General features: G+C 39.7%; 2 protein-coding genes across 2 annotated transcripts; one reads left to right on the top strand and one right to left on the bottom strand.

Annotated features, from left to right (window-relative positions):
- Positions 1 to 826: 826 nt before the first annotated feature.
- LOC105287355 (synaptic vesicle membrane protein VAT-1 homolog-like) lies at positions 827 to 21,900 on the bottom strand. The gene is made up of 8 exons (XM_011352912.3): positions 21,882 to 21,900; positions 21,328 to 21,702; positions 10,225 to 10,354; positions 8,735 to 8,950; positions 5,054 to 5,202; positions 4,691 to 4,850; positions 3,884 to 4,310; positions 827 to 3,755 (listed from the first exon to the last, which is right to left on the bottom strand). Exons 2-8 carry the CDS (start codon positions 21,645 to 21,647, stop codon positions 3,730 to 3,732), a joined length of 1,428 nt encoding a protein of 475 aa, XP_011351214.1. The 5' UTR covers positions 21,648 to 21,702; positions 21,882 to 21,900; the 3' UTR covers positions 827 to 3,729.
- On the top strand, positions 11,528 to 13,860 carry LOC109611544. The gene is made up of 3 exons (XM_020034354.2): positions 11,528 to 12,838; positions 12,935 to 13,055; positions 13,135 to 13,860. The coding sequence occupies exons 1-3, from the start codon at positions 12,834 to 12,836 to the stop codon at positions 13,426 to 13,428; spliced, it is 420 nt and encodes a 139-aa protein (XP_019889913.1). The 5' UTR covers positions 11,528 to 12,833; the 3' UTR covers positions 13,429 to 13,860.
- Positions 21,901 to 23,564: the final 1,664 nt, after the last annotated feature.

The raw sequence follows: 23,564 nt of genomic DNA, 5'->3' as shown, positions 1-23,564 counted from the left end.
CCACGGATGAATGAAATTCGACTGACAGTTCTTGATGTGACAGTACGAAATCGTGCAACATTCTTTTAAATCTCTGGACACTCATGATTATCGAACTTGTTTTGTGCGCTTGAGTTTTCGTACGCGAATTGTCCCGTGGTTTAAAGAAGTTCCAAATCTGATCGCCGATCTTTTAAAACTTATAATTGTGAGAACGTAACGTGATATAACGTTTCGCCTACGGCACGCGTTAAAGAAAATAGCGCAGAATTTCTCCACTTTCCGTCCGCGTGGATAGATTTCCGGTCAGTTTCCGGAACATACCACTCAAGCATACTATAATAGAATATATAATAGTATCAATTATAAATAGATAGATAACGCGCATGGGAATTAGTAACGATGCTCTCACGAGCGGTCCCATTTTTATCCTCTTTCAAGCAACTACTCGCGCAAAGTAATTGAAGAAATCTCGTTTCCTTTGTCCAGGGAGAGACACTCGAGGGTACACAGGCATACATCCGCTAGCTATACAGAAAACGCCGAAACGTTGCGTTTACCAGATCGATCGCAGGATCAATCTCTCATCAAGAGAGCGTGAAATATCTCCGGAAGCGTAATTTCGTTGCGGAATTCGTATTCTGAACACTCGATTATGCATTCGATCCAAATCTTCCCGTTCTCAAGTGGCATTCTATCGTTCATCTCGACATTCTACATTCACGTACGCGTGCGATACGATTCAGAGCTCTCGAGCTTCGTCCGGTTTCATCCACATGTACACTCGCACATCTCGGACCTAAATAAAAAAAATTAGGGTGGGAGAAAACGGTCGATACAAATATATAGATACATTATAATATAATAGAGTTATTTGATGAAACATTTAAAGCCTTACAATAAAATATACAGTATGATGTATGTGTGTATCCGTGTATCCATTATTATTACTCGTGTACGTGTGTGTGGACTCCGTCGTGTGTGTCGTGTGGTTCGCCTCGTGTACGGATTAAATGTACTTTAAATGTGTCTTAAAAGATGTCTCAAAATATGCAGCCACATTTACCACGCTCTATTCCACGCGCCTTACCGCGTTCTCTCTTCATCATCTTCTTTTTTTTTGGCTTTTTCTTTCAGACTGTAGTAATACGCTTTCGCGACGATTATAATAGTGCGTTTATACAACACTCTTTTTTTGGACCGAGAGATTCGATTACGGCAGTAGGATTTGGCGCTCTCTCGCTTGAGACTCGAAATTTTCATGCACAGGGTATAATAATGACATACGTGCCATTCCTCGCCCTCTCTCGTCCACGTCTTTTCTCTCTCGCATAGTAATTTGTATAATATATCGGGGGGTATACAGAGCTTAATATCAAATCCTAACAAACTCGGCTACACCAAAATTGTTCCAACGTTCCGGAGAGATATGCACACACTTTGTTCCGTGTCGGCCTTGCCGCGATAGCGCTTCATCAAGGATACGAAGAACGAGCCTGTCAAGGCTTTCTAAGAATCCTCCATTTTTCATTTTTACACTATTATAGACCTCGCTCTCACAACAGATCAACGTACCATTATGATAATCACTCCGATGATGCAGTCCTCTGCTGTTACTCGCGTCGAATAGCCGACGATATGTTACGGCCGCCAGAGAGATTACTCGATATTCGAAAACGTCGAGGGGGGAAAAATACCGCAGTGCGGTTTCAAAGCGACTTATCGGAATCACGCGTTATACATTCTAGACAATTACAACTGCATTCATGCGAGCGCGTAATGATACAACGTGAGGTTTCGCGTTTTGCATTTTATCTTTTATCAGCTATCGTTCTTCCTCGATAAAACGATGAAATAAAAATAATGATATGCTTTATTAGCCTTCTAGGATAACTGATTCATTAAATTATACTCTTCGCGTGCGTACGTTGATGTGATGTCAAATCTAGAAATTTAGAAAATTTAATTTAAAAATTACTCGAGGCTCTACAAAAACAATCGTTCAATCGTATGAATTGTTTGAAAAATCAGGCAACTGTTTTCATATTTCTTTAGGCTCGTTATACTCTCAAACCAATCTAATTAATCAGTCTAATTAGATTTCAATTAATTCCATGTGGCATATCGGTAGTTAAAATAAAATCTACTAGTTATTCAAAACTTTAGCGATAAACATTAACGAATGCGTCTAACTTAAATCTTATATCTTTAACATTGCGTCGACTCTCAAAAGTTTGATCAAAATATCTTTAGAGCATATCGTCAATACGTTACATTATACAAAAATGCGCGCGTGATACATCATTACAAGGATCGATTTCTTTTTTTTTTTTTAAGAAAAAGAACCCCGAAAGAAACTGCGACTTAATTGAGTCTTTTGGGCAGTTATATATTCCGATATTTCAATTTCTCTGTGGGTAGAAAAACTACTGAGGAACTATGAATAAATTGTATGCAAGAGAGAGAACTACGGAGGTATTAAAATAGTATGAAAAGAGCATCCAAATTCCAGCGAAATGCCCTGTGTGTGTATACGTATAGTGCTAAATATTACTCTTCTCGTATTATCGTTAAAATTTAAAGAGGATATTTCATCGCGACGAAAAAGCGTCGCGGCGAACAATAAAGTGGCGTCGAAACATTTTTAATACATAAAATTTATATACGAAAGTAAATACAGCTCCACTGTACTTCAACTGTTTCTCCGCTCGGGATATCGGCTTGATGAAGCGCGATATATACTGGAGCGCACGCGTTTATACTTTATCCCATTAAATTACAAATAGAGATAATATTATTATTATTATTTATCGTAAGAGAGTGCGTCAGAGTATATATATCGTAGTAGCAGCGATATAGCATTTTCGATACAAATAAACAGAACCAAGTAATCAGCTGTTGGACAACACGTAGCTATTATTAAACCGTTCGCTGTTCCCATTACATTCCCATGGGCTCGATGGACTCGAATAAGTACGGAAAGGTTATTAATTCATCCATTTCCTAAAGACGACGACGACGACGACGATGCTGATGGAAAAAGAGAACCAAGCTGTCTAACGACCATCTAGTATCCAACAATTGTTTACTCGACTCCTCAGCAAAATTAACCATTTGGTTGGTTGGTGTGGAAAAATAAACATAACGTTCTTATATTCTGTAAACTACTGTGGACCGCGTCAAGATTATTACTTCTATTTGGTTGCTTTTCTCGTCCTTACATACTCGATATACGCTGCTGGTTTTCTCCCTCGCCCATGAGTCGCGTCTCGACTCTTGATCCCGGCGCAAGCATCAGGAGAACGAACACATGCAGATGACAAACGGCGAAGAGAAAGAGAGAGAGACACATCTGTTTGGAACGAAAAATAACGCGCAAGCGACCGATTATTCCGGTAAATATTTCCACAATTTCATTAACATTCTATTCGTGTCTCGCGGGTGATCTATCGGAGATGGATCACCCTCTTCCCCTTGTTATCTGGTAGGTCGTACGATATGAATTACGGTTTTTCCATTATGAATCATCTGCATGTAAATATATATCTTGCGCGACAAACCGCTGGTGAAGTGTTGAACCGCAGTTCGAATGTTTCATGTTTTTTTGTTTTGTTTTTTTTTTCGTTCTCTTAGATAATGGCGATGGATTTCTCTCGAGTGACGGTACTTTCCTGGGAATTCCTGATAACGTTCTTGTGGATGTTTTTCAGTGTTTGTTTTGTTTTATAGGATTTAGTTATTACCGCTAATTCAGCTAGATTCCTTTTCTTTCGAATCTGAAACAGAAAGCGTGAGCGGGTCTTTAAATATAAAATAATATTTCCAATTTTTTAATAGCGAAATAATACAAATGATTGTGAACGTAATCGTGCTCCCCGAAGTTCGCGGTATCCTATTTTCTTACCGCTATCAGATTTGTCTTCTGAGGTACCGTTTGTCAATTCGGGCTCCTTCTTTTTCTCTCCCTCTTCCGACTCCACGCTGGACGCCTTCTTCTCCTCCTGATTGGCGGACTTCTTATCCTTCGCTTTGCCTTTGGCCGGCGTGGCTGGTTTAGGCTTCGGTTCCAGATTCGGGTCCAATACGATTTTGCCGATGTTCTTACGATCGTGCATCTTCTGCATGGCCTCGGGCACGTCCTCCAGTGCCCACGTCGAATCCACCACCGGCTTGATCTTGCCTTCGCTCCATAGTGTATACACTTGATTCACTGCTCGTCGAACAAAGGCGTGGCTGCCGTGTTGGTACATCAAATGGCGCAGGTTCAGTCCGGACAACGTCTTGTTCTCGTCGAACAGTTTTATGGGTGACACTTTATCAACTTGCCACCACTTAAACAATAACAATCAAACATGCGTATAAAGATAAGAGAAAAATTTTTAGTGAATCGAGATTTGAGTAAAAATATGTGATCAATTAAAAAAAATATAGTAACGTAAAATGATGTAAAGTTTATAGTGTAGATAGTTGTTTAATGTTTAATCTAATAAAGATCGAGAATATATACAATAAAATCGACTCATACAATAAAATTTGTCAATAAAAGAAAGATACGTTAAAATCGATATTTCAGGTAACATATTTTTTTTTAAATATCAATATCCAAATTCCTATATTGTTTATTCAATATAAATTTAATATGTAGATAATATATATAAATTTTAGCAATAAAGTTAAAAATGACATTAATTCGTAATGTTGAGTTACGTACTGATCGCGCTGCGGAGAAGAAACTCTTGGTTTCCCCAGTGACGACATTGCTGGATCCATAAAGAATGTATTTGCCCATCGGCTTCAAAAGGGCGTAGCCTTTGTTGCACTCCTCACCACAGAGACAATCCAAGACGATATCTACGCCTTCCGGGGAAATTCTAAATGAAAGTTAATAAGAGTCTAATTAAAATCTATAATTTAAAATTTATATCGGCCGAGATAATAAATATGGAGTCTGATTTTCTTCCAAATCTTTTAAAATTACGTTAATTATATTTTATTTCGCGGTTGAAAAATATTACAAGTATCTCATTTATCTCACTTAATTCATAAACACAATATTATTTATTTATTTACGTACTTTCTGACTTCGTTGGTGTAATCTGTACCGCGTTCCAGGAGATGGTCAATGCTTCCAGTGGCCTTGAGAGATTCATGTTTAGACTTACTGCAAACGCCGAAGATGGTCACATCCTTCACGGTTTTCGCGAGCTGAACTACAGCTTGGCCCTATAACAAATGAAAATAATATCAGTTATCGATGCGATATGTAAGTGCGTCAATGTAACAGTAAAAATCAAGAATTATTTAAATTGGAGAAATTGTACAAGAGAAATGTGCGTCTAAGTGCTTTATTAAAACGCATTTCTTTTTAAAATTGCTATATTTTTATGTCATCTTTTAATGAAAATTATTGCAAGCCATATTTTCGTTGAGAAGATCCAGCTATGCGTTGCGTTCAACGAGCGGCATCAGGCAACGTTCGTAACGATCACGCTCTGAGAAAGGATGAGACCAGGGATTAAGAGAGGAGAAAAAAGAACAGCCTCGTGTACTGGCTGCCCGAGATTTTCAACAGAAGCAGCACACATTATTTCTGAGAATTGCATTTGCCGCTTTCCATTTCTCTTCGTCTCTTCGTCTCTTATTGCGAATTCGATACTCGGCGGTGCCAGGAATCGGCGTGAGCTCTGAGGCTCGAAGAAGAGCATAAATGATTAAAAAAAAGAAGGCAAAAGAAAGACAGAAAAATACATAAAGACCGAACGGACGATCCAGAATCTTTAAATAACCGCAAGAAATTGGATGCATCACGAAAAATGTATGTGAAAAAAATAATATACTAACAATTATATTATAAACAATTATATTATAAATTATAAAAACAGAGAACGTATTTTTTAATTTGACTGAGCTGAGCCGGTTATACTATAGTGTTCGATTCAATGCATGTAATTGGTTCGCCAGAGGGTTTAGCTCGCAACGCAGACAATCTAGACCTTGTCTTCATTTCTGGTTGAAATATTTTCTAGAAAATGTGTTATAAAGATTTCATGGTTTAATCAATCTTCTGAAAATCTACTTCGTTCATCTTTCTAATCTTCCCACGTTACGGATAAAAGCCGCATGTACAATATATAGAAGTAATAATTCACTCTCTGTAACAACAATTGGAGAGGCGAAAGCGGGCACTTTTGTGTATATTAGCCGCGGAAAAGCCGGTCACGTAGGGCAGAAAAGCTCCTCTAGCATAAGAAGAGAGTACTCGACTCGTGGAAAATACCATCCTCTGATCACGTCGGGAGACTTTCCTTCATTCTACTGAATCACTCAGACGGGATCGCGTCGTATCTCCTCCTCGCTGTCTGCATCGTCTTTCCGGTCTCCTTTATGAATAGTGCGGAGTACCGCATTCGAGAGAGCTGAGCTTTAGCACATGCCCAACGAATACATTGAGCATGCTAAATACATGGTCAGCAAAAACATTCGTTATGTATCTGGTACACTGAGAAAAATCCGATAAGATCGACTAAGCTTGCCTCGGATTCAATAATCATAATCCGTAGAACAACAACTATATTAAGACGATTAATCACGTCAATACATAATTTGTTTAATACAAAAGTGAAAGACTGCTGATTTAATCGATTCAGTCTTTTTTTCAGTGTAAAAAAGTTGATGCACCCAAGTATCTCATTTATAGCTCGAGAGAACATTTTCAGTGAAATACTTAAGACGCAATTTCCGGCCGTTACCAGGAAATTATTTTTAATTACTCTCTTTGGCAAAACATCGTAATCGCGGTGGAGGCGAAATCGTTGGCAATTATACACGTGACCACGTCATGCCGGCACGATGTGAAGGGAATGCAAAGCCACCGCTGTTGCTACTGCCACGTGGTGGTAACGTGCCGTTGACGGTGGCGGCTGATGGTGGCTGCGGCGGCAGGGTATGGTCTCAGACGGGCGCGGTCCATGAGGACGGTGGTCGATGAGAGAGCGAAAGGTTGCCTGGCAACCCTCACACCCCGTGCGATCCACACACCAACATCCCCCGTAGATTTCGCCTTTCGTCTCAACCGTTCTGGGGGGGGGGGGGGGGAGAGGGTGGCGGACAGGCGGTCGACGGGGTTAGTTTGCCGCCCGGCAGTTGGCTTCGGGTGTAACCTGTTGAGCCGTATTGATCCCGACGGGCTCCACCTCCTCCTTCTTCATCATCTTCTTCTCCTCCTCCTCTTTCTCTTCCTTTCTCATCGTGTCTCTTTCTTGGACGTAGCCGACAGAAAGAAATCACCCCCGTGCCCCATGGTTCCGAGAACCTGGGAATATTTCGTTGCTACTTTGACGCCCTCAAGCTCATTCCATCACCGCGATTGTCGAATCGCACGAGGCCAACCACCACTTTTTATGCAAAATTTCAGCGCTCATATGTATCCACGAAGTATTTAACGTTCTTGAACCGTGGGTGTCAAATTTACCTTCCCAGCTAAACAAGCTTGGAGAATTTTATTTCGGTAAGGGGGAGGAGAAAGCTCTATTTTAGTTCAGGCTCTATAATTCATTATCATTCGGCAGAGAAAACTATTTAAATATTTATTGAGAGATTTCATTTGAGTATTTTAGGCCTTCGGCCATTCTTCCCCGGAAATTGTCTGATATTCATGCATTGAGGAGTATCAAGTCTCTTTTCTGTAAAAAGAGAACATAATCTAACAGATTGAAGAAAACGAAAATTGCTAATCGTAAGAGCTATGCATTTTTCGTAGAGAAGTATGCGCGGTTTCTCATAAAATAATCCCAGCAATATACAACTAATAAAAAATTTAATACTGCTTTCTCTCCACGATAATCTGAACGCTATCATTGCGGCCGTGTGTAATAATACTGCTGATTGAATTGATGATATTAAATTTCCAGTACACGTGCATACATGCACGTCCACGAGACTTTGATCGTTACGACCAATATGTCCTCGCACAAGATGTCGTACATATGGTACTATCATGCCGAAGCTGTCCAAACTCATGAGGCTTAAATAACGTCTCCCCGCATAGTTTCCATCGGCCAAACATTTTCTTGTGCTAAAAGCGCACTTTATCTCCTTCTGCATTCTATTTACGTAACACTGCACTAACAACTGCCGCTAAACTGCAATCCGAAGTATCCGGATAAATCCGAGATTATTATCGTGCCCGCAAACATTGTGCCATAACATTTAATACAATCGCGCGCACAATAAATACTAATTCATGTATTATTTCGTGGAGATTACAGTTTCGTACATCCAATACGAATAAAAAAAGAATCGTTAAGAGCTCTTAATATCAATTTGCATTACACGCTATAGTTCCAACATGCTGAATGCCACAGAGATGTGATCACCGGTGATCAGCACCCGACTTCTCAATGACGTCGCGGTGCTATTGATAACCTTCAGTGCTATAAATACATTACGTATATGTTGGATCAAGTAAAAATATAAGATATAAGTTACGGTTAATTAGGAGAGGGATGAAATCAAATATGACTATTACGATGTACAAAAGAGAAGAGGAAGAGGATAAAGGTGGAAGAAGGAAGGGCAGGAAGGGGCGAAAGGGTGTGTGTGTGTGAGAGAGAGAGAGAGAGAGAGAGAGAGTTACGAGTGTAATTAAAGACTCCAATTTGTCCAGTCTTCTCCCTATCTTACAAAGAACGATTCTACAAACTACTTGAATGGAAACCCAAATGATGCTAAATGAGAAAACTCTGTTATGACTTACCACACCGCCACCGGCGCTGTGAAGCAGCAGATTCTTGCCAGGCGTAAGGTGAGCCAGCTCGAACAGTAAAATATAAGCCACTGTGTAATTCATGGTGATGGCGGCTGCATCAAGGTAGCTCATACCGTTTGGCAATGCGAAAACGGAGGTTGCCGGCACGGCGACCTGCTCCGCCCATGCCTTGTGATCGGGTAGGGCAACCACTCTGTCGCCCACCTGTTAAAAGAATCATTAAATTCCTGATTAGAAACAAAATAGCATTTTCTATTTCACCCTATTCAGACAAGTCAGGAAATTAAGTTACCAATTTTTGAAAAGCATAAATAATCTTAAAATATATAATAAATAATATATATTAAATATTATATTATATAATATTTATTATATATTTGTGTATGCATAATATGTGCAAAATATTATAAACATATTTGAATATATCGATTAAATATAATCAAATATTGAAATTGAGAAAATCAAATAAGCTTCAGATAAATGAATCTTGTGTGTATTACTGAATCATCAGATGATATGCTCTTTCAGATGGATTGGCTTATCGAATTAGGCCTTTTATCTTAATGTATTCGCCTTGATACGTAAGACTAAAGGGCAAAAACAGGCTGTTGTTCTTTCTAAGAAAACACACACTTCCTTTCTTTTTTGTAACGAATCAGAACCGTTCTTTTTAAATGTATTGGCCGGATATGTGACCCCGAGTTCCCTGACAACTTGTCTCTGCCTGCTTGCTTGTCTGCTGACCCTTTTCTGAATCTCAAAAGACTTTTGCGACTCTCGAAAATAGAGCACTCTAAGTCAAGCACAAGCTTCTGCATGAAGCGAGTCTGCGAAGAGCATGTCGCGAAAAAATTTCGCGAAACTATAAAAGAAATTCTTACTCAATCTTCCTGACGTGAAAATGTACTATATACAATAATGAGGATGCCGAAGAAGTATAAAAGGGGCCTCTTAACTAATTTACTACCTACACATTATCCCGACTGCGGGAAGGCGTTTTAAGAGGCTTTTTGAAATAATTCAACACCAAATTGAGAATGCGTGACGTCAAAGTTGAAAATCGATGCGAAACCGCGCAAAAGGTAGCTCTATCGCTCCAACGAATTGAATTATTGCGTTATTAGGTAACATTTATTGGATTAAGCTCTCGGTTTCCGTCAAGCTCATAGAGAAAATCTCGTTCGATCGAGATTGAAGGGAGCTTGCGCAATCAAGTTACGTGTATTATATTTTCCTCTCGTGATTTAATCCTGGCGTAAATAAATTTGTATTTTCATTGGCGCAAATTTCAAAAACAAATTTCAAAGAACTTATTATAACATTCAAAATTATCGATGTTTTATAATAAAAAATTAATTTTATAATAAAAGATGCATACAAAATTCAAGGTACACGAAGAGAGACAAACCTGTTTGCAATCTAAATTTTATGCATTCATTAAAAGTTCATTTAAAGTTTTCGGGTTCACTTGTACTCACTTTGAAATTCTCTACTCCTTCCCCGACTTGCTCGATGTCGCCTGCGCATTCCGAACCCATAATGAACGGAGTTTTCGGGGGTGAGTCAATCGCGCCTTGCCGGGCCATCAGATCTTGGAAGTTTAATCCACTGCAAACAACAAAGGGAACATTATCATTAACATGTACAAAATTATACAATTAAGCATAATAGGGGCAGCTTAAATTTATAATCGAACTTTCTCTCTATTCCCTAGTATAATCCTGGTATAATCCTATATAACGGATTCAGACTAAATAATTATTTATTACAGTTAATCATATAAAAAATCAGTTAGAAAAATGTCTGCCAAAAATGGTGATTTATAACAACGTCATTATAATAAAGCATCATTATTTTTATTGCATTATTTGACAATTTCGTGTCCATTCTTTAAAATCAACCACCCCAAATCTGTCAGTGCAGTTTTCCTATTGCACAACTACTTAATAGAAAAAATCGACTTCTCAAGCTATAATATTACGAACAATTGAAACGTCGAAGATTATTATCACAGTCCGTTATTACCGTATGTATATCGCTAATTCGTTCCGAAATTCGATACCTGTCATTTAGTTTGTGTCTCCGGCTGCTACTGGCAACGACGCTATAATAGCCATTATTAACCATCATTAGCACAACACGTTGCGTGTTGCTGCGCTCGAAAAATCACTGTTCCCATCTCGCTATCGTGGTCAAGGATTTTCGCTCCGATTCCGATGACGCTACATTTCGGGATGTATGTAGCATAGTTAGAGAATTGAGCGTGGCAATGATCCTACGGGCTCTCAATTTATAAAACGAACAAAATTCCCGGGCTCCTTGGGTCCAAAGTCCCACCCAGTCCAAAACCGAAAATGGGTACCTGATCTTCACCGGACGGGGAAATAAAGGCGGTCGGAGCATAAACCATATTATCTTCCTTCTGACTGAAAGGTCAAGTAACAGGTCCTCTTATCGTACCTGCCGCAGCCCTTCTCTCCCTCCCATCGCGCTGTTGCAGGAATGATTTATATAAATATGATTTGCGCTTACATCCTATTATCGTGTGCGTGTCAAGAACCACCGAAAAGGGGAGAGATGGGAGAGGAATGATAGGGTGAAGAGGGCTGCGAAATAGAATTGCTTCACGTGGTAGCGAGCCTACCTACCTCGCGGCCGACACTTTCCCAGAAACACACGTGTAGTAATCGGTCTCCACTCTCTTTCTCTCTCTCTCTCCCCGCCAGTCCGATCGACGAGGAAGGCACGAGGGCGAAGGCGCCGCGACGCCTAGACCGACGCCTGGCGTCGCACGCAACGTGCGACGGCTGCAGCGAGTTGCGACATCGCTCATCGATATTGACGGGGAATATATCTACGTATGTCTCGTCGCGTTTACCCCGCGGATGCGAATTTCACGCGGAAATTCATCGGCGACGACGACGACGACGTTCGAGCCTCATCTCTTCTCGAATTCTCGAGTGCGGAATATCGACTCGAGTGTCGATCACGGGAACAACGAACCTTTGTCTTCTCGGTTTTATATTTTTAACTTTTATTTTTAACTTAGCGATTTTCTACATCGTGCATCGAACGGCTCGCCGTTGCATGTTATAGTCGCCAGCAGGATCGAGTAGCGAGCTACTCTGTGAATCGCGGCGTTATTGATATACCACGTAATTTCCCGGGGCTGTACCAGTGAGCCGACCCCCAATGAATCATCGCGAACTCGCGATGAAATTTCGTCCAAGGTTAGAAAGCGTATCGCGAGTGCCCACGCGGTCGCCTATATCATATCTACTTTATTTGCTTGACGCTTCTCCCTTTCCTCCTCGTTACGCGCATATACAAATTAGGTTCAAATATACGGATGGAACGGACGATAATCTTTCCAGCGACGACCTAGCCTATCCTAAGCAAAGAAAATGAATAATTTGTAGCGTAAAAAGAGATGTGTATGGTTTCAACTTATCGGTTTGTTGCGTATGGATACGCCGCAAATAGTGCTTATGCATAACAGTACGCGTTTTATCAATAACAAAGGAAGTTGCGGTTGAAAACAATGCAGTGCGAAAAATCATCGAGTTAAAATTAGCAGTTTTCAGTGACTGTGCGAAACGAAAATTATTTAAATCAGGAGCAAATTACAGTTTTCAAAATAATAACAAAAGAGACAAATATTATTTTATATAAACTATGCAATTTTGAATATAATTTTATTTTTATTTATTTTATTATAATATGACATTCGTCCCGAACACCTCACATTTTTACATAAAAATTTAATGCAAAATATAAGATATTGAAGCGATATTTTTTTGCATCGAATTTTCTTTGCAATACTGATAACTTGCGTTCAATTTGCTGTACACACCTGCTTTCACAATGTTATTTCTTCGGCAAAGATTATTTTCGCAATTGTCTGTTACATCAATCATCGATACTCGTTACAAACACGAGAGGTTAAACAAAACACCAATAACAAAATATAAGCGAAAGCAAATGTTGTCTTGTGAAGATAACTCGGTAACAATCGACCAGCTAGTATAGCATGGAATTATTTATTTTTGAATAAATCTCTTCTCGTGTACCATATCTTTTGTCAACAATGAGGTACAATATTAAATAAAATATCATAACATTTTATTGCACTCGTATTTAACATTAATTACTGATACAACAACTTTTCCATAAAATTTTTTTATTTAGTCGTTTCATCGACAATAAGCTAACTTTACGCGTTAGGAGAACAAGGCTGATTGCAGAGCTAGGTGACTTGGAAAGATTCGCGGACCAATTGACGCGGACTCTGTTTTCCGGTATTCACCGTGTGAGTAGTTTTAACTAAGAATACGTCGTGGGAACTGGAATAGTAACCAGCACGTTTCGACTATTCGTTCTTATTCAAGGGTAATGAAAAAGGAGCACCGTGTATATACGAGGAGGAGAACTTAGGCAGCAAACAAGTGCGGTTCTGCCGCGGTTTGCGATCGCTTAATTCCTTTAAATTGCGTCGAATTGAGGCGAATAATTTTCTCCATTCTTGGCGAGCGGCAATTGAATGGGTGGACTGGACTCGACGTCATGCAACGCGCCACCCCAGGGTCGCACAAAACCGCGCGGCGAACTCAGCGCAGAGGCACGCACGATTTATGTACAGGATGTCGACGATCGGCCACTCGAGAAGAAACTCGGCAAGTTGACCGTCTTTTACGACGAGAAACGTCAAGGTACCAATTCAACTGTGATCGTTATCGTCATTCTATCAATGATTACACTCCAAAAATACAACAATCGCATGGTTGGCTCTCGAAATGTGAACCCGATACGCAAGTATACATCAGTCGGTGACAATTCTTGTACAATGGTTGTAAAACTGTTATGCTTTCGTAACCGTTATTTTGCATTCTCTTTCCAGTAATCTTTGCTCTCGCATTTGTATTTTTAGCCATCGAGCAATCACTTGTTCGAAAGAATTACTTGTCTCCAAGTCGGACAGTTTTTCTTATTACGTTGTCAGATCAGATATACAACATCACGTTAGTTTCTAAGCAGTTGAACACATCCGACATTCCGTCAGCTTAAATGCTCGTCATGTAGTCATTCGACTTAAATTAAATTTTTTTTAGCAACAATAAAATCTCTTTTTATTATTTATATTATTCTCCCTAGGAACATTCTATATGCAGACGTTTAGATTAGATGTTACATAAGGGCTAGACACGCGATCGAGACTTTAATCGCATGCTTCCATCATCGCTAGCGAATATGTGTTATTTGAGGAATGCATAAGCGAGTGCACGAGTCAATTGATTGTCGAGGAAGACATCGAGGCGTCTACGAAGCCATAAGCGTACGTATATCAAATCGCATGAATCTCGCGTGACTCTACGATCGCTGATGTTTAGCCAAGTGAAAGTGCACCCGTCAAACCGCTGCAATATTTTCTATACACACATATTGAAACAAAAACCGTGTACACGTGTACTCGATTTCTGCGCCATGGACATTACAACAGGTATTGGTGCCGTTAATGTTGTCTTACTTTCAAGCAACATTCTTTAAGCAATGTTTCTTAGCGTTGCAGAAGTGCGACTTTCCGTACATTCAAATGCACTTTATTGCATTTGTTATTGTGAATATATTGGGGAAGAACGAGCCGGGCTCGAATTAAATCGCAAAGGGCTGAGAGATACGAATCAACGCGCGTGAATTATGCATACAACGAATGCGAAGGGTTATAAATAGACGACGGGAATATTACGTGCATTTCACTTGCTCGTTCCGCGATGAATTTTGCGCGAAGTTGCCGTGGACGAGCGAGGCGAGCGCGTTGATATTTCCCGTATCGGCGACTCCATTATATGAGATAAGCTGGACTTTCATTAACCCAAATTTCAATGGGAGACAAATGGCATGCAACGTGAGACACAAGAAAAAAGGAAGAAAGGAGAAAAAATCATGTTGGTGTGAAAGAAAGAATCCGAACGACTAATAATCTTCGCAAACACATATTTGAAACGATTCGATTGTGTATAATTCGCAATTTTATAATCAATAAAATAAAATAATTCCATACAAGATAAATTCCAAATTATTTATCGTAATTCTTGTACCAGTCCATTTTTGTAATTAATTTTCTAATTAAGTAAGTCATAATTATATAAATTAATTTACTTGTGTGTCAGTATGTCAGTCTATTTATAATCTTGTTGTTAAAAGAATGCAGATATTGATAGGCTAGATGAATGTCTCACATAATTATACAATCCATTAAATGAACGTTTAATTATATTAAACTGTGATAAATAATTACTCAAATATTTCTATGATCATTAAGAATGAAGATAATTATACTCCATTGAGCAACTGGAATCTGAAATTGTTGCTGTTGAAACGGCGCATGCCAATCGTATTATACATGATTATATATATATATATATATATATATATATATATATATATATATATATATATATATACATGATTGCGATGACCTCCGAAGAAACATTTCTTTTTCCTTTTTAAGCAATATACTTATGACATCTTCAATTAATCAAATCCCCAATTTTTCAATACGCCGCCTATCACTTTGTGACTGAATAATTCTTTAGATGTCGATTTGTACTTTTGCGCGACGAAGGTTCGGATTAGGTCGCTCGCGCGACTTTAAGGGAGTGGAAAAATACAAGTTCGCTCATGCGTGCACGCATACTTGAGGGAAAGCATGCGGGTGGCAACGATTATTGCGTGCACGCACGACAGATGACCCCATCACCGCTGCCGCTACAATGACATTATCAATTGTTTGCGAGCCGGCCGAGGGAATGCTGATACAGAAATTCTTTGTTGCCTCTTATCGTCTGTGCGATTGAGAGACTGTTGCACGATGATGACAACGACACGACGACAATCCGTAGGTGTCACGTAAATCGTGTCAAGCTGTAAGCGGATCACACACCATAAATCAGGCAAAATTAATTTTGCGATTGGTTGGATATAACGAGAATATTTCGAGATCTGTTACGCTGGGTAATATTGTTAATAATTATTAAAATGAAGCAGGATTAACAATGGAGTACGCGCGCGAAGCTGTGAGCATGATGATCGGTTGCAGCAGGAGGACAGATCTAACGTCGCGTTAAATTTATATTTATCTCCCTCTTATATATATGTTTTCGTTTCAGCTAAACATATCTTCGACGCAAATGGATAACACCGACTTTCGGTTCACCGACTCTGAGCTCTTGAGATTATGCTAAGTATGCGTTCGTTAATGTAAGAACGATTGCAGAACGTGTCAATGTGGTCGGTAATTATAAAGCGAATCAAAGATGCGAGACAGCTGGCACGGTTGACGCGCGAGTTGCCAGATATAAAAAAGGAAAGAAACGAAATCGAATAGTGAGACAACAGCTGCGGATCCGAACGAATTACTGTCGTATTGTTTTTATGAGTCACGAGCGTGACAGAGAAACGTTAACGTAAGGTTTCTATGATCGCAATCCTTTATATGAATAGGTGCGATGTAAATTATTTCCAACATTCCAATCATTAGCTTCAAATCGCTTTTACGTAAATTTCATATCTGAATAGTTGTACAAATAAATTATAAAATCTACATTTTATAAATTGTATTAATAAAATTTTTTTTTTAAATTAATAAAAATGATTAATAAAACTTATTAAGAAAAAAAGTAATAAAAATCAATAACTTATTAATAAAAAAACTTATTAATAAAAAAATTACATATGTTTCATGACTATGTAAATCTTGCAGGCTCAACTGAACCTTCACTTTCCCAACCGATCTGCAGAATGCATCAGAGCGCATTAGGACTGATATAAATAATCGTCTTTGTCGCGACAAAAACACAAGATGATCGAATTCGATCTCTTGTTGTGCTGATGACGCAACGACGATCGATGAAAATACGTATGGTTCGATCCGTATAAACGTTGGCCGCATCGCATCGCCGCCTTGATTGTGCTTTATTGACTGAGAAAGAACGGAAAATACTTGGTAATCTAAGCGATAACCCGAGACACGGTGCGACGATTAGTCAATCAGCTTCTCCGTTTGCAGCGCTCGTGATATATGCACGTGAATCATCCCCGCGATGTGCGATGAAAAATTCCGCGACGAACGGTTGGCCGAATCATGCGGCGCTCCGTTTGCATATTGCAACATATGAATCGTGCCGAATCAAATGAATCAAATATTGCGCTATGACACAGCGGCGAGTGGCGCACTTCTTCGTTGTCTATATTCGCTTCCCGAAATTGTACACGTTGTTAAAAAAGTATATTGAGTTGCAGCATATATTCATATTTTTTTAGTGTTTTCAATAATATAGATTGTGACATATATTAGTTATTAAAAATACTAAAGCGTTTTAGCATATATTACAAACAAGCGAAACGATCATCGATACATGTGCACTTTGCAACGAAATCAGAAAAACTAGTCTGTCGTGCGGACGAACGTTGAAATTGAAGCTCGTTTTATTTATCGTTACGCCGGCGTTTATCTTGTTTCTCGAGAAAATTAGAAGGTGGAACTAATTAAGCGTACGTGTACGAGGACGCGTCGAGATAAAAAAAGACAAAATAAAATGCGACTAAACTAGCACGAAAGTAATTGCCGATATTCCAAGTGTAACGGCGACGTACAACGATATGTATTACAAAGTAATAATTTAGCGTGATTCAGCTAACGTGTATACGCACACGCACGCACGCACCGATAGATCTATGGGATGTCCGTATTGATCGAACCACACCCGTATTTCCTACACCCTCCAGCCGTCGCTTCCCTTCCTCCGTCCCAATCCTCCCACTCCCTCCTCCTCCCACCCCCATGCACACGGATGTCAACGTAAATGCGTGCGCACAGAAATCGACGGTGTAATCGTTCGAAAACCGAAAAACTCCAGACCTCTTGGATTATTGATTTGCTCATTCTCAGGAGATAAATCGAATGAATTTCGAAGAGTATAAAAAAACAATAATCGCGAGAGATGGACCGCGACTGTAACGTAAAATATTGATCGAGAATTTCTGGAATGTCAGCGCCACACTTTACCACCATCGAATTAGATCATCGATGATGTGAAAGCGCGTTTCGCAAATCCACTTCGGGACTTGGGTTTGACAGGGACGTTGATGACTGCAGCGCGGGCGTTTACAGGTTTCTATAATTATACTACTTTCCTGCGAATGACATATCATAACGTTGCGTCGGTGAGTCGTGTCATGCAAGAAACTTTGCACGAAAATTTGTAAAGAGAAATTGGAACGAAGGTCGAAAATTTAAGCTTATGGGAACGTGGACTTTTCTTTCTTTTTTTCACCTTTCTCTTGAGAGAGAGAGAGAGAGAGAGAGAGAGAGAAATCCGAAAATCTAAGAGATTTAAGTAACATAGCCATCGGTGGTAATCCACGTACAGATTTGTGGTACAAGAATTCCCATTGTACATTCGAATTTTATGTGGGTGAAAGCTTCACGAAACGCTCTCGCGTTTTCATGGTAGCGTGCTGCCGAATGAAAGGCGCTATTGTATCTGTCCTGTTGGGGTTTATCATGCTAATGAGGACTTAATATCGCGTTATGGGAAATTCTGAACGAATACCATTCAGCGAACATGATACACCATCACGATCTCTGTCCTTCTCCCTTCCTTCCTCGTTTCTCTTTCTCTCGTGCTCTCCAACGCTCGCCTTTCATCGCGCACGCCTTTTTTCTTTCTCTACCGCTTCCAATTTCTTACAGAGACGTCTTGAAAGGAGCCACGTTGCAACGTGGGATGTAAAGAAAGTTACACGGAGTATCGCGGAGAATCTCATATTGAAATGATACTATATTTATATACATCCTCCTTGTTCTCCCTCTTCTAGAAAACGATAAAGGATTGTATATATATATATTGCATTCGTGAAATCGCTTCTTAAACTTTCGGTTTCTAAAAGATTCAGACAAAGACTTTCCTTTTTCATTCATTATCTCGAAATTTTTTCTCTTCTCATCTTTATTATGAAGAAAGCAAAAGCAAGCTAGGCAATTTGGTACTTTTTGTCGTGAAACGGCAAAAGCGTGATCGCGCCGATCGGCTTCTTTCGCACGTTTTTTGCAAATCATCCATGTTACTCAAGCGTTTAAAAAAAGAAAGATATGTAGAATGCGGACAATTATTTTGCGAGTGGACAATATTCGCTACTTTGTTTAATGCAAAAATCATTTCTTAATCAAGACAAAAAAAACGAAGCATCAATTACAATCAATTTTAAATGTGTTGGTAATAATGATGTGCTCTTAATATTGCTTCCCACTTTCGAACGTGACATTTTAAATTTGACTTTTACTGCGACAAACAACCCTTCCACCACAAAGGGCGCACATATGCGGCCAAGTGGAATTTACGCTTACATGCGAAGCGCGTAAACGAACGCTCAGTTAAAGTGAAGAGCGCCTTAGACTGCAACCGACAAAGACAAATTTGACAGGAAAACGACAACGTTCTCCAGCATAATAAAGATATTTCTACTAAATAATAATAAGATTATTTTACGATTACGAAAGAAGATACGCGAAAAATACTTATAAAGCGAGTCTCTCTCTTTTTTTCTCTATTTCATAGTAATTTATAGATGGTGAAATATAAAAGTATTTAATCTTTTTATAGAAATTTTTGAAAATTAAAAGCTTTAGAAATTAGAAAGAGATTTTTATAGAAAAAAAGAGTTCTAATTCTTAAAACACTTTTAAAAACTCTTAAAACAATTTTAAATTATATCTTTCCACATCTTTTTTTAAATATATTTTTACATATAAGGCTAAGTGAAGTTTTATTTCATTAAATCAAATAATAAATATTCTATGAAAAGGGCCATTATAACGTTTTCAGAAAGAAATGGCCGAGGCAAAAATGTGTTATCAGCTCGTAGTCCACATTCTATCGAAATAACAGTTAAACGACACTTTATTTAGCCGTCTGTCCCGTCGTACGCGACGACAAGGGTGCACGGAGCTTAACAAACACGTCTGCAACGAGGCAGACAAATTTATTCGTGCCGACATTGGTAGCGTGATATCTTTCTATGGGGGCTATTTTCTCATCAATCCCAATAGCTTTTATAAAACGTGACTCACGCGTGAAAAGGTCGGTGCAGCCTTTGGCTGCGAAATCCGACATTCGACGTCTGTCTCCCGCATTCGCACCATCATCGTGACTGTCTCTGACTGCTTGAGATAAAGCTTTTTCACAGCATGATACACATTCGAGTCAGAAAAATATGTACTATACTTCTCGTATTGTTTAAAAATCTCAAGTGCAGCGATCGCTCACGCCATACGCATTCGCAAAATGGCTGTGCGCGGCATCCAATTTATTAATCGAGAGTAACGCCCGCGTTAGAGAAATTGATTAATCGATTATTGATTAAATGTCGCGTTATCGCGCTATCGCGTGGCGACTAGACTTTTAACGACAAAGCATAAATTGCGAACTTTACGAAAATAAAGTAATATCGCGTTACCTTGAACGATTCAGAATATTTTCATCAATCTCTATATATTTTGTACGGTTATAAAATAATGAGAATATATATAGCGTTCATTAAGTAATCACGATATATTAAGCTTTGATTGTAAATTAATATTAAATTAATATTTTTATTTAGTCGTTTAACATTTCTTATAGGATCTATTATACTTATGGAGCAACGCTTCATTAACAAAGAAACACTACTTCTTGTTAGCATTAAGGAAGATTTAATTAAAATAACGTCCTGTGAAAAAGACATTGTATTCACAGATTAATTTTAGTTTCTTTTAGCCATTTCAAGCCGCTTCAGGCATTTACGATTGTAATTGTATCGTCACCGTCACTGGACCCGCATCTAATCATAAAGACTTCGTCACTTATAGCAGTGAGAAAGCGGAGAATAAGTAACGCCTTTCATAGAATTTACATTGCTCAACAAAAGAAGTCATATTATATTTCGTTCTTTCGATATTAATCTCACTTGTAGCATTACGATATCCCGCGTGAAAAGTACATCTGGAACAGTGAATTCCGACTGTGCCGCACCCTGCACGCGCATATTTCTCTGACAAAAATCCTTAATACTCGTAATTTATATCAACAATTCAAACGTAATCTAGCAATTTTGAGCTTCGTTCCGCAAAAAGCAAAAATTTTTTATAAAAATACAAACAACTAAACATGAAAATTCGATATATTGTACATCAGTTTTCGATATTTTACATAAAAGCAAACATTTTTAATTATAAAATAATAATTATAAAACACTCGAAAAGCTAGCATAAACTGAAAGTTTGTTAAAAAGTCCTCCTGTGAATTACAAAGACTGAGGATACAACGATCGAATAACAGCCGTTTCGATATGACAGATGTGAACGAAATATCATTGTGTGGATTTTGAGACGCTCCGCCGCTAAGAGGAAAACTATGGCTTCTATCAACGCATCTAACGGCTCTCGGTACAGCGCAGAATGCGCGTGCGGGGAACATGGATCAAAATCCGAGTGGAACCGCTCGCTCATGCATGCGAGCGTCGAGAAGGGCGAACGAGCGACTCACCAGGCTTTGACTCGTATGAGAACCTCTCCCTCGCCGAGGACGGGCTCCGGCTTCCTCAAGGCTTTGACACTCTTCAGCCCGCCGAAACCGTTGAGCACGATCGCTCGCATGTCTTTCGGCTCCGGCGTGGGTTTCTCCTCGCCGTTCTCCTTTGGCTTTTCACCTTCGCCATTCTCCTCGATCTTCTTCTCGTCCTCTTTGCACTCCTTCGTCGGCTCGTCTTTGTCCGGCTTAGCGGCCGGCGGCGACGCCGCCGTCGTTTCCTGCGGTGGTTTCTCGCCCTCGGCACCCGGGCTGGTCTCGTTTTTGTCTTCTGCCATTCTGTCTTTTACTTGTCTGCCTCTTCTCCTCTCAGGCGCCCTGAAACTGTGCGAGCTTTCGCGTCGTCGTTCACCGTAAGACTGAGGTTCTCACTCAGCGACCGCGATAAAGATTAATTAAGAAAGGGAGCGTACGCGATCGCGAAACTACAACAAACGGTACTAGACGCGGAGAGAGAGAGAGAGAGAGAGAGAGAGAGAGAGAGAGAGAGGAGGGAGAGAAAGCGCCCGTACGCGTTTAGCGGTCCGTCGGCTTCGCGCGGACGTATTCGTTTAGGAATTCGTCGGATACGCACTCCACGAAAGCCACCGTCGTTCTGTGCGAACCTGCGTCACTCCGCCGAGCAAACGGACCACTCCGTTCGTTATGCCGGCTACACCGGCCGGTGACGCGCGCGGTGTTGCCGTTGCTTAGCAACCACGCGCTGCCACCGAACGGCCAATCGCGCACCGCCGACCGTGCAGTTCCGCCGTCGCATTTGCCGTCGCATTTGCCGTCGCATTTGCCGTCGCTTGCTTGCACCGTGACGGACGCGCGCGCAGCCTGGCAGTGCCGCGTTGCAACGAGTCATGATGGTTATGTTTCGCTGTGGCGAAATAGTTCCCTCGTGTCGTGCTCTCTTTTCTTTCCTCGCACTACGCCTTTCCGAATATCTCTCACGTATTATATTATAACCTAAAAGTTCAAGGATATTGACTTTCTCCGCTGTGTTTCGAGCTGCACTGTCTGTCCTTAGCGCAAGAGATACATGCATGATGCCTCAGATTGTGCGAGGCAGTGAAATGCTATCCAGTCTTGATGAAAACGATCTTGTTTGTTCCTATGAGTAATCGAAGGATAAGGGGGAAAAGAGAATACACAGAATTTGATCGAAATCGCGAATTTATTAAAATTTATTGTAGCGAGATCAAATTAAGAAAAATTGTGTTTTTCTTACTGGTATTATATTTATTTGCATTCTATGCGAAACTATTATAAAGGAACTAACTGTTAAATATACATTACACAACGAGAAATTAATTAAATTATTTCGCTTATTTGAGTCAACTAATACATAGATATACATCGCAATGGAGCGTTTGCGAGAGTTATGTTTCCGTTCACCAACTTACATATGGAGTAGCTACGGGTCATTGCGACAGAAGGAACAAGGAACAAAAACCGGTGATAAAATAGGAGAATTTTTATGTCGCACATTTGTTCGTGAGATAAATCAATCCCATAGGAGCCACTTGTCAGGCACGAAGGGCCTTGCTGTACGTTCGCCACCGTGATATGCAGTGCGAGTAATAGAAAGTAGTGCCCAGCAGACGACACCCGAAACGATGTACAGATATTCCTACGCCACGCACAATGTGCGTGGACCTTCTCTGTCACGCATACGCGCGTGCTACACACACAGATGCACGTGTCGGTGCATCGAGTGCACAGTGAAAATTCAGAGAAATACATATCTCTTGAAATCCTGAAATTTCTTTCTTTTTCGATTATATATAGTTGTAATATAGCCTTAAGCATTCGTTGCTCTTAGATTCTTTATGCAATTGTTACAACATGTTGCACGTGATAAGAAAAGAAATTGATTATTATTTTGTCACAGTTTGATAAGATTGTATTAGTATTATTGTGACAGCCAATATAATGATATCTAATAGTTATAATCTAATCACCACATGATATGGTTGTGTATGTGTTGCAACCACTTTATGGTATGCACACAATTGAATGCACGAAACAATTGGACCGGGTAATGAAAATCATGCACGAGTGCAATGAGGATGTACTGATTGGAATGAATGGCTCATATTGTCGGGAGGGCAAAAAGCGCTCACAGCTTTTCTACCAAGATCTTGGGGCACGACATATATAATACATGGAATATCACATTTCATCTCTTTCATTTCTGTTAATAACAA

Source organism: Ooceraea biroi, chromosome 5 (genome assembly GCF_003672135.1).
Source record: "Ooceraea biroi isolate clonal line C1 chromosome 5, Obir_v5.4, whole genome shotgun sequence".
Lineage (NCBI taxonomy): Eukaryota > Metazoa > Arthropoda > Insecta > Hymenoptera > Formicidae > Ooceraea > Ooceraea biroi.
The sequence above is the reverse complement of the archived record's forward strand: the minus strand, read 5'-3'. Positions and strand labels throughout refer to the sequence as shown.

What these genes read in the sequence shown, in the direction of transcription:
- LOC109611544 (XM_020034354.2), top strand. An exon ending in TGTTTTCCGGTATTCACCGT is followed by an intron (nt 13,056 to 13,134) that starts GTGAGTAGTTTT and finishes TTCTTATTCAAG; the next exon opens with GGTAATGAAAAAGGAGCACC.
- LOC105287355 (XM_011352912.3), bottom strand. Translation starts at nt 21,647, where the DNA reads ATGGCAGAAGACAAAAACGAGACCAGCCCGGGTGCCGAGGGCGAGAAA. An exon ending in CTCATACGAGTCAAAGCCTG is followed by an intron (nt 10,355 to 21,327) that starts GTGAGTCGCTCG and finishes TGTTGTTTGCAG; the next exon opens with TGGATTAAACTTCCAAGATC. An exon ending in TCTTCTCCGCAGCGCGATCA is followed by an intron (nt 4,311 to 4,690) that starts GTACGTAACTCA and finishes TTATTGTTTAAG; the next exon opens with TGGTGGCAAGTTGATAAAGT.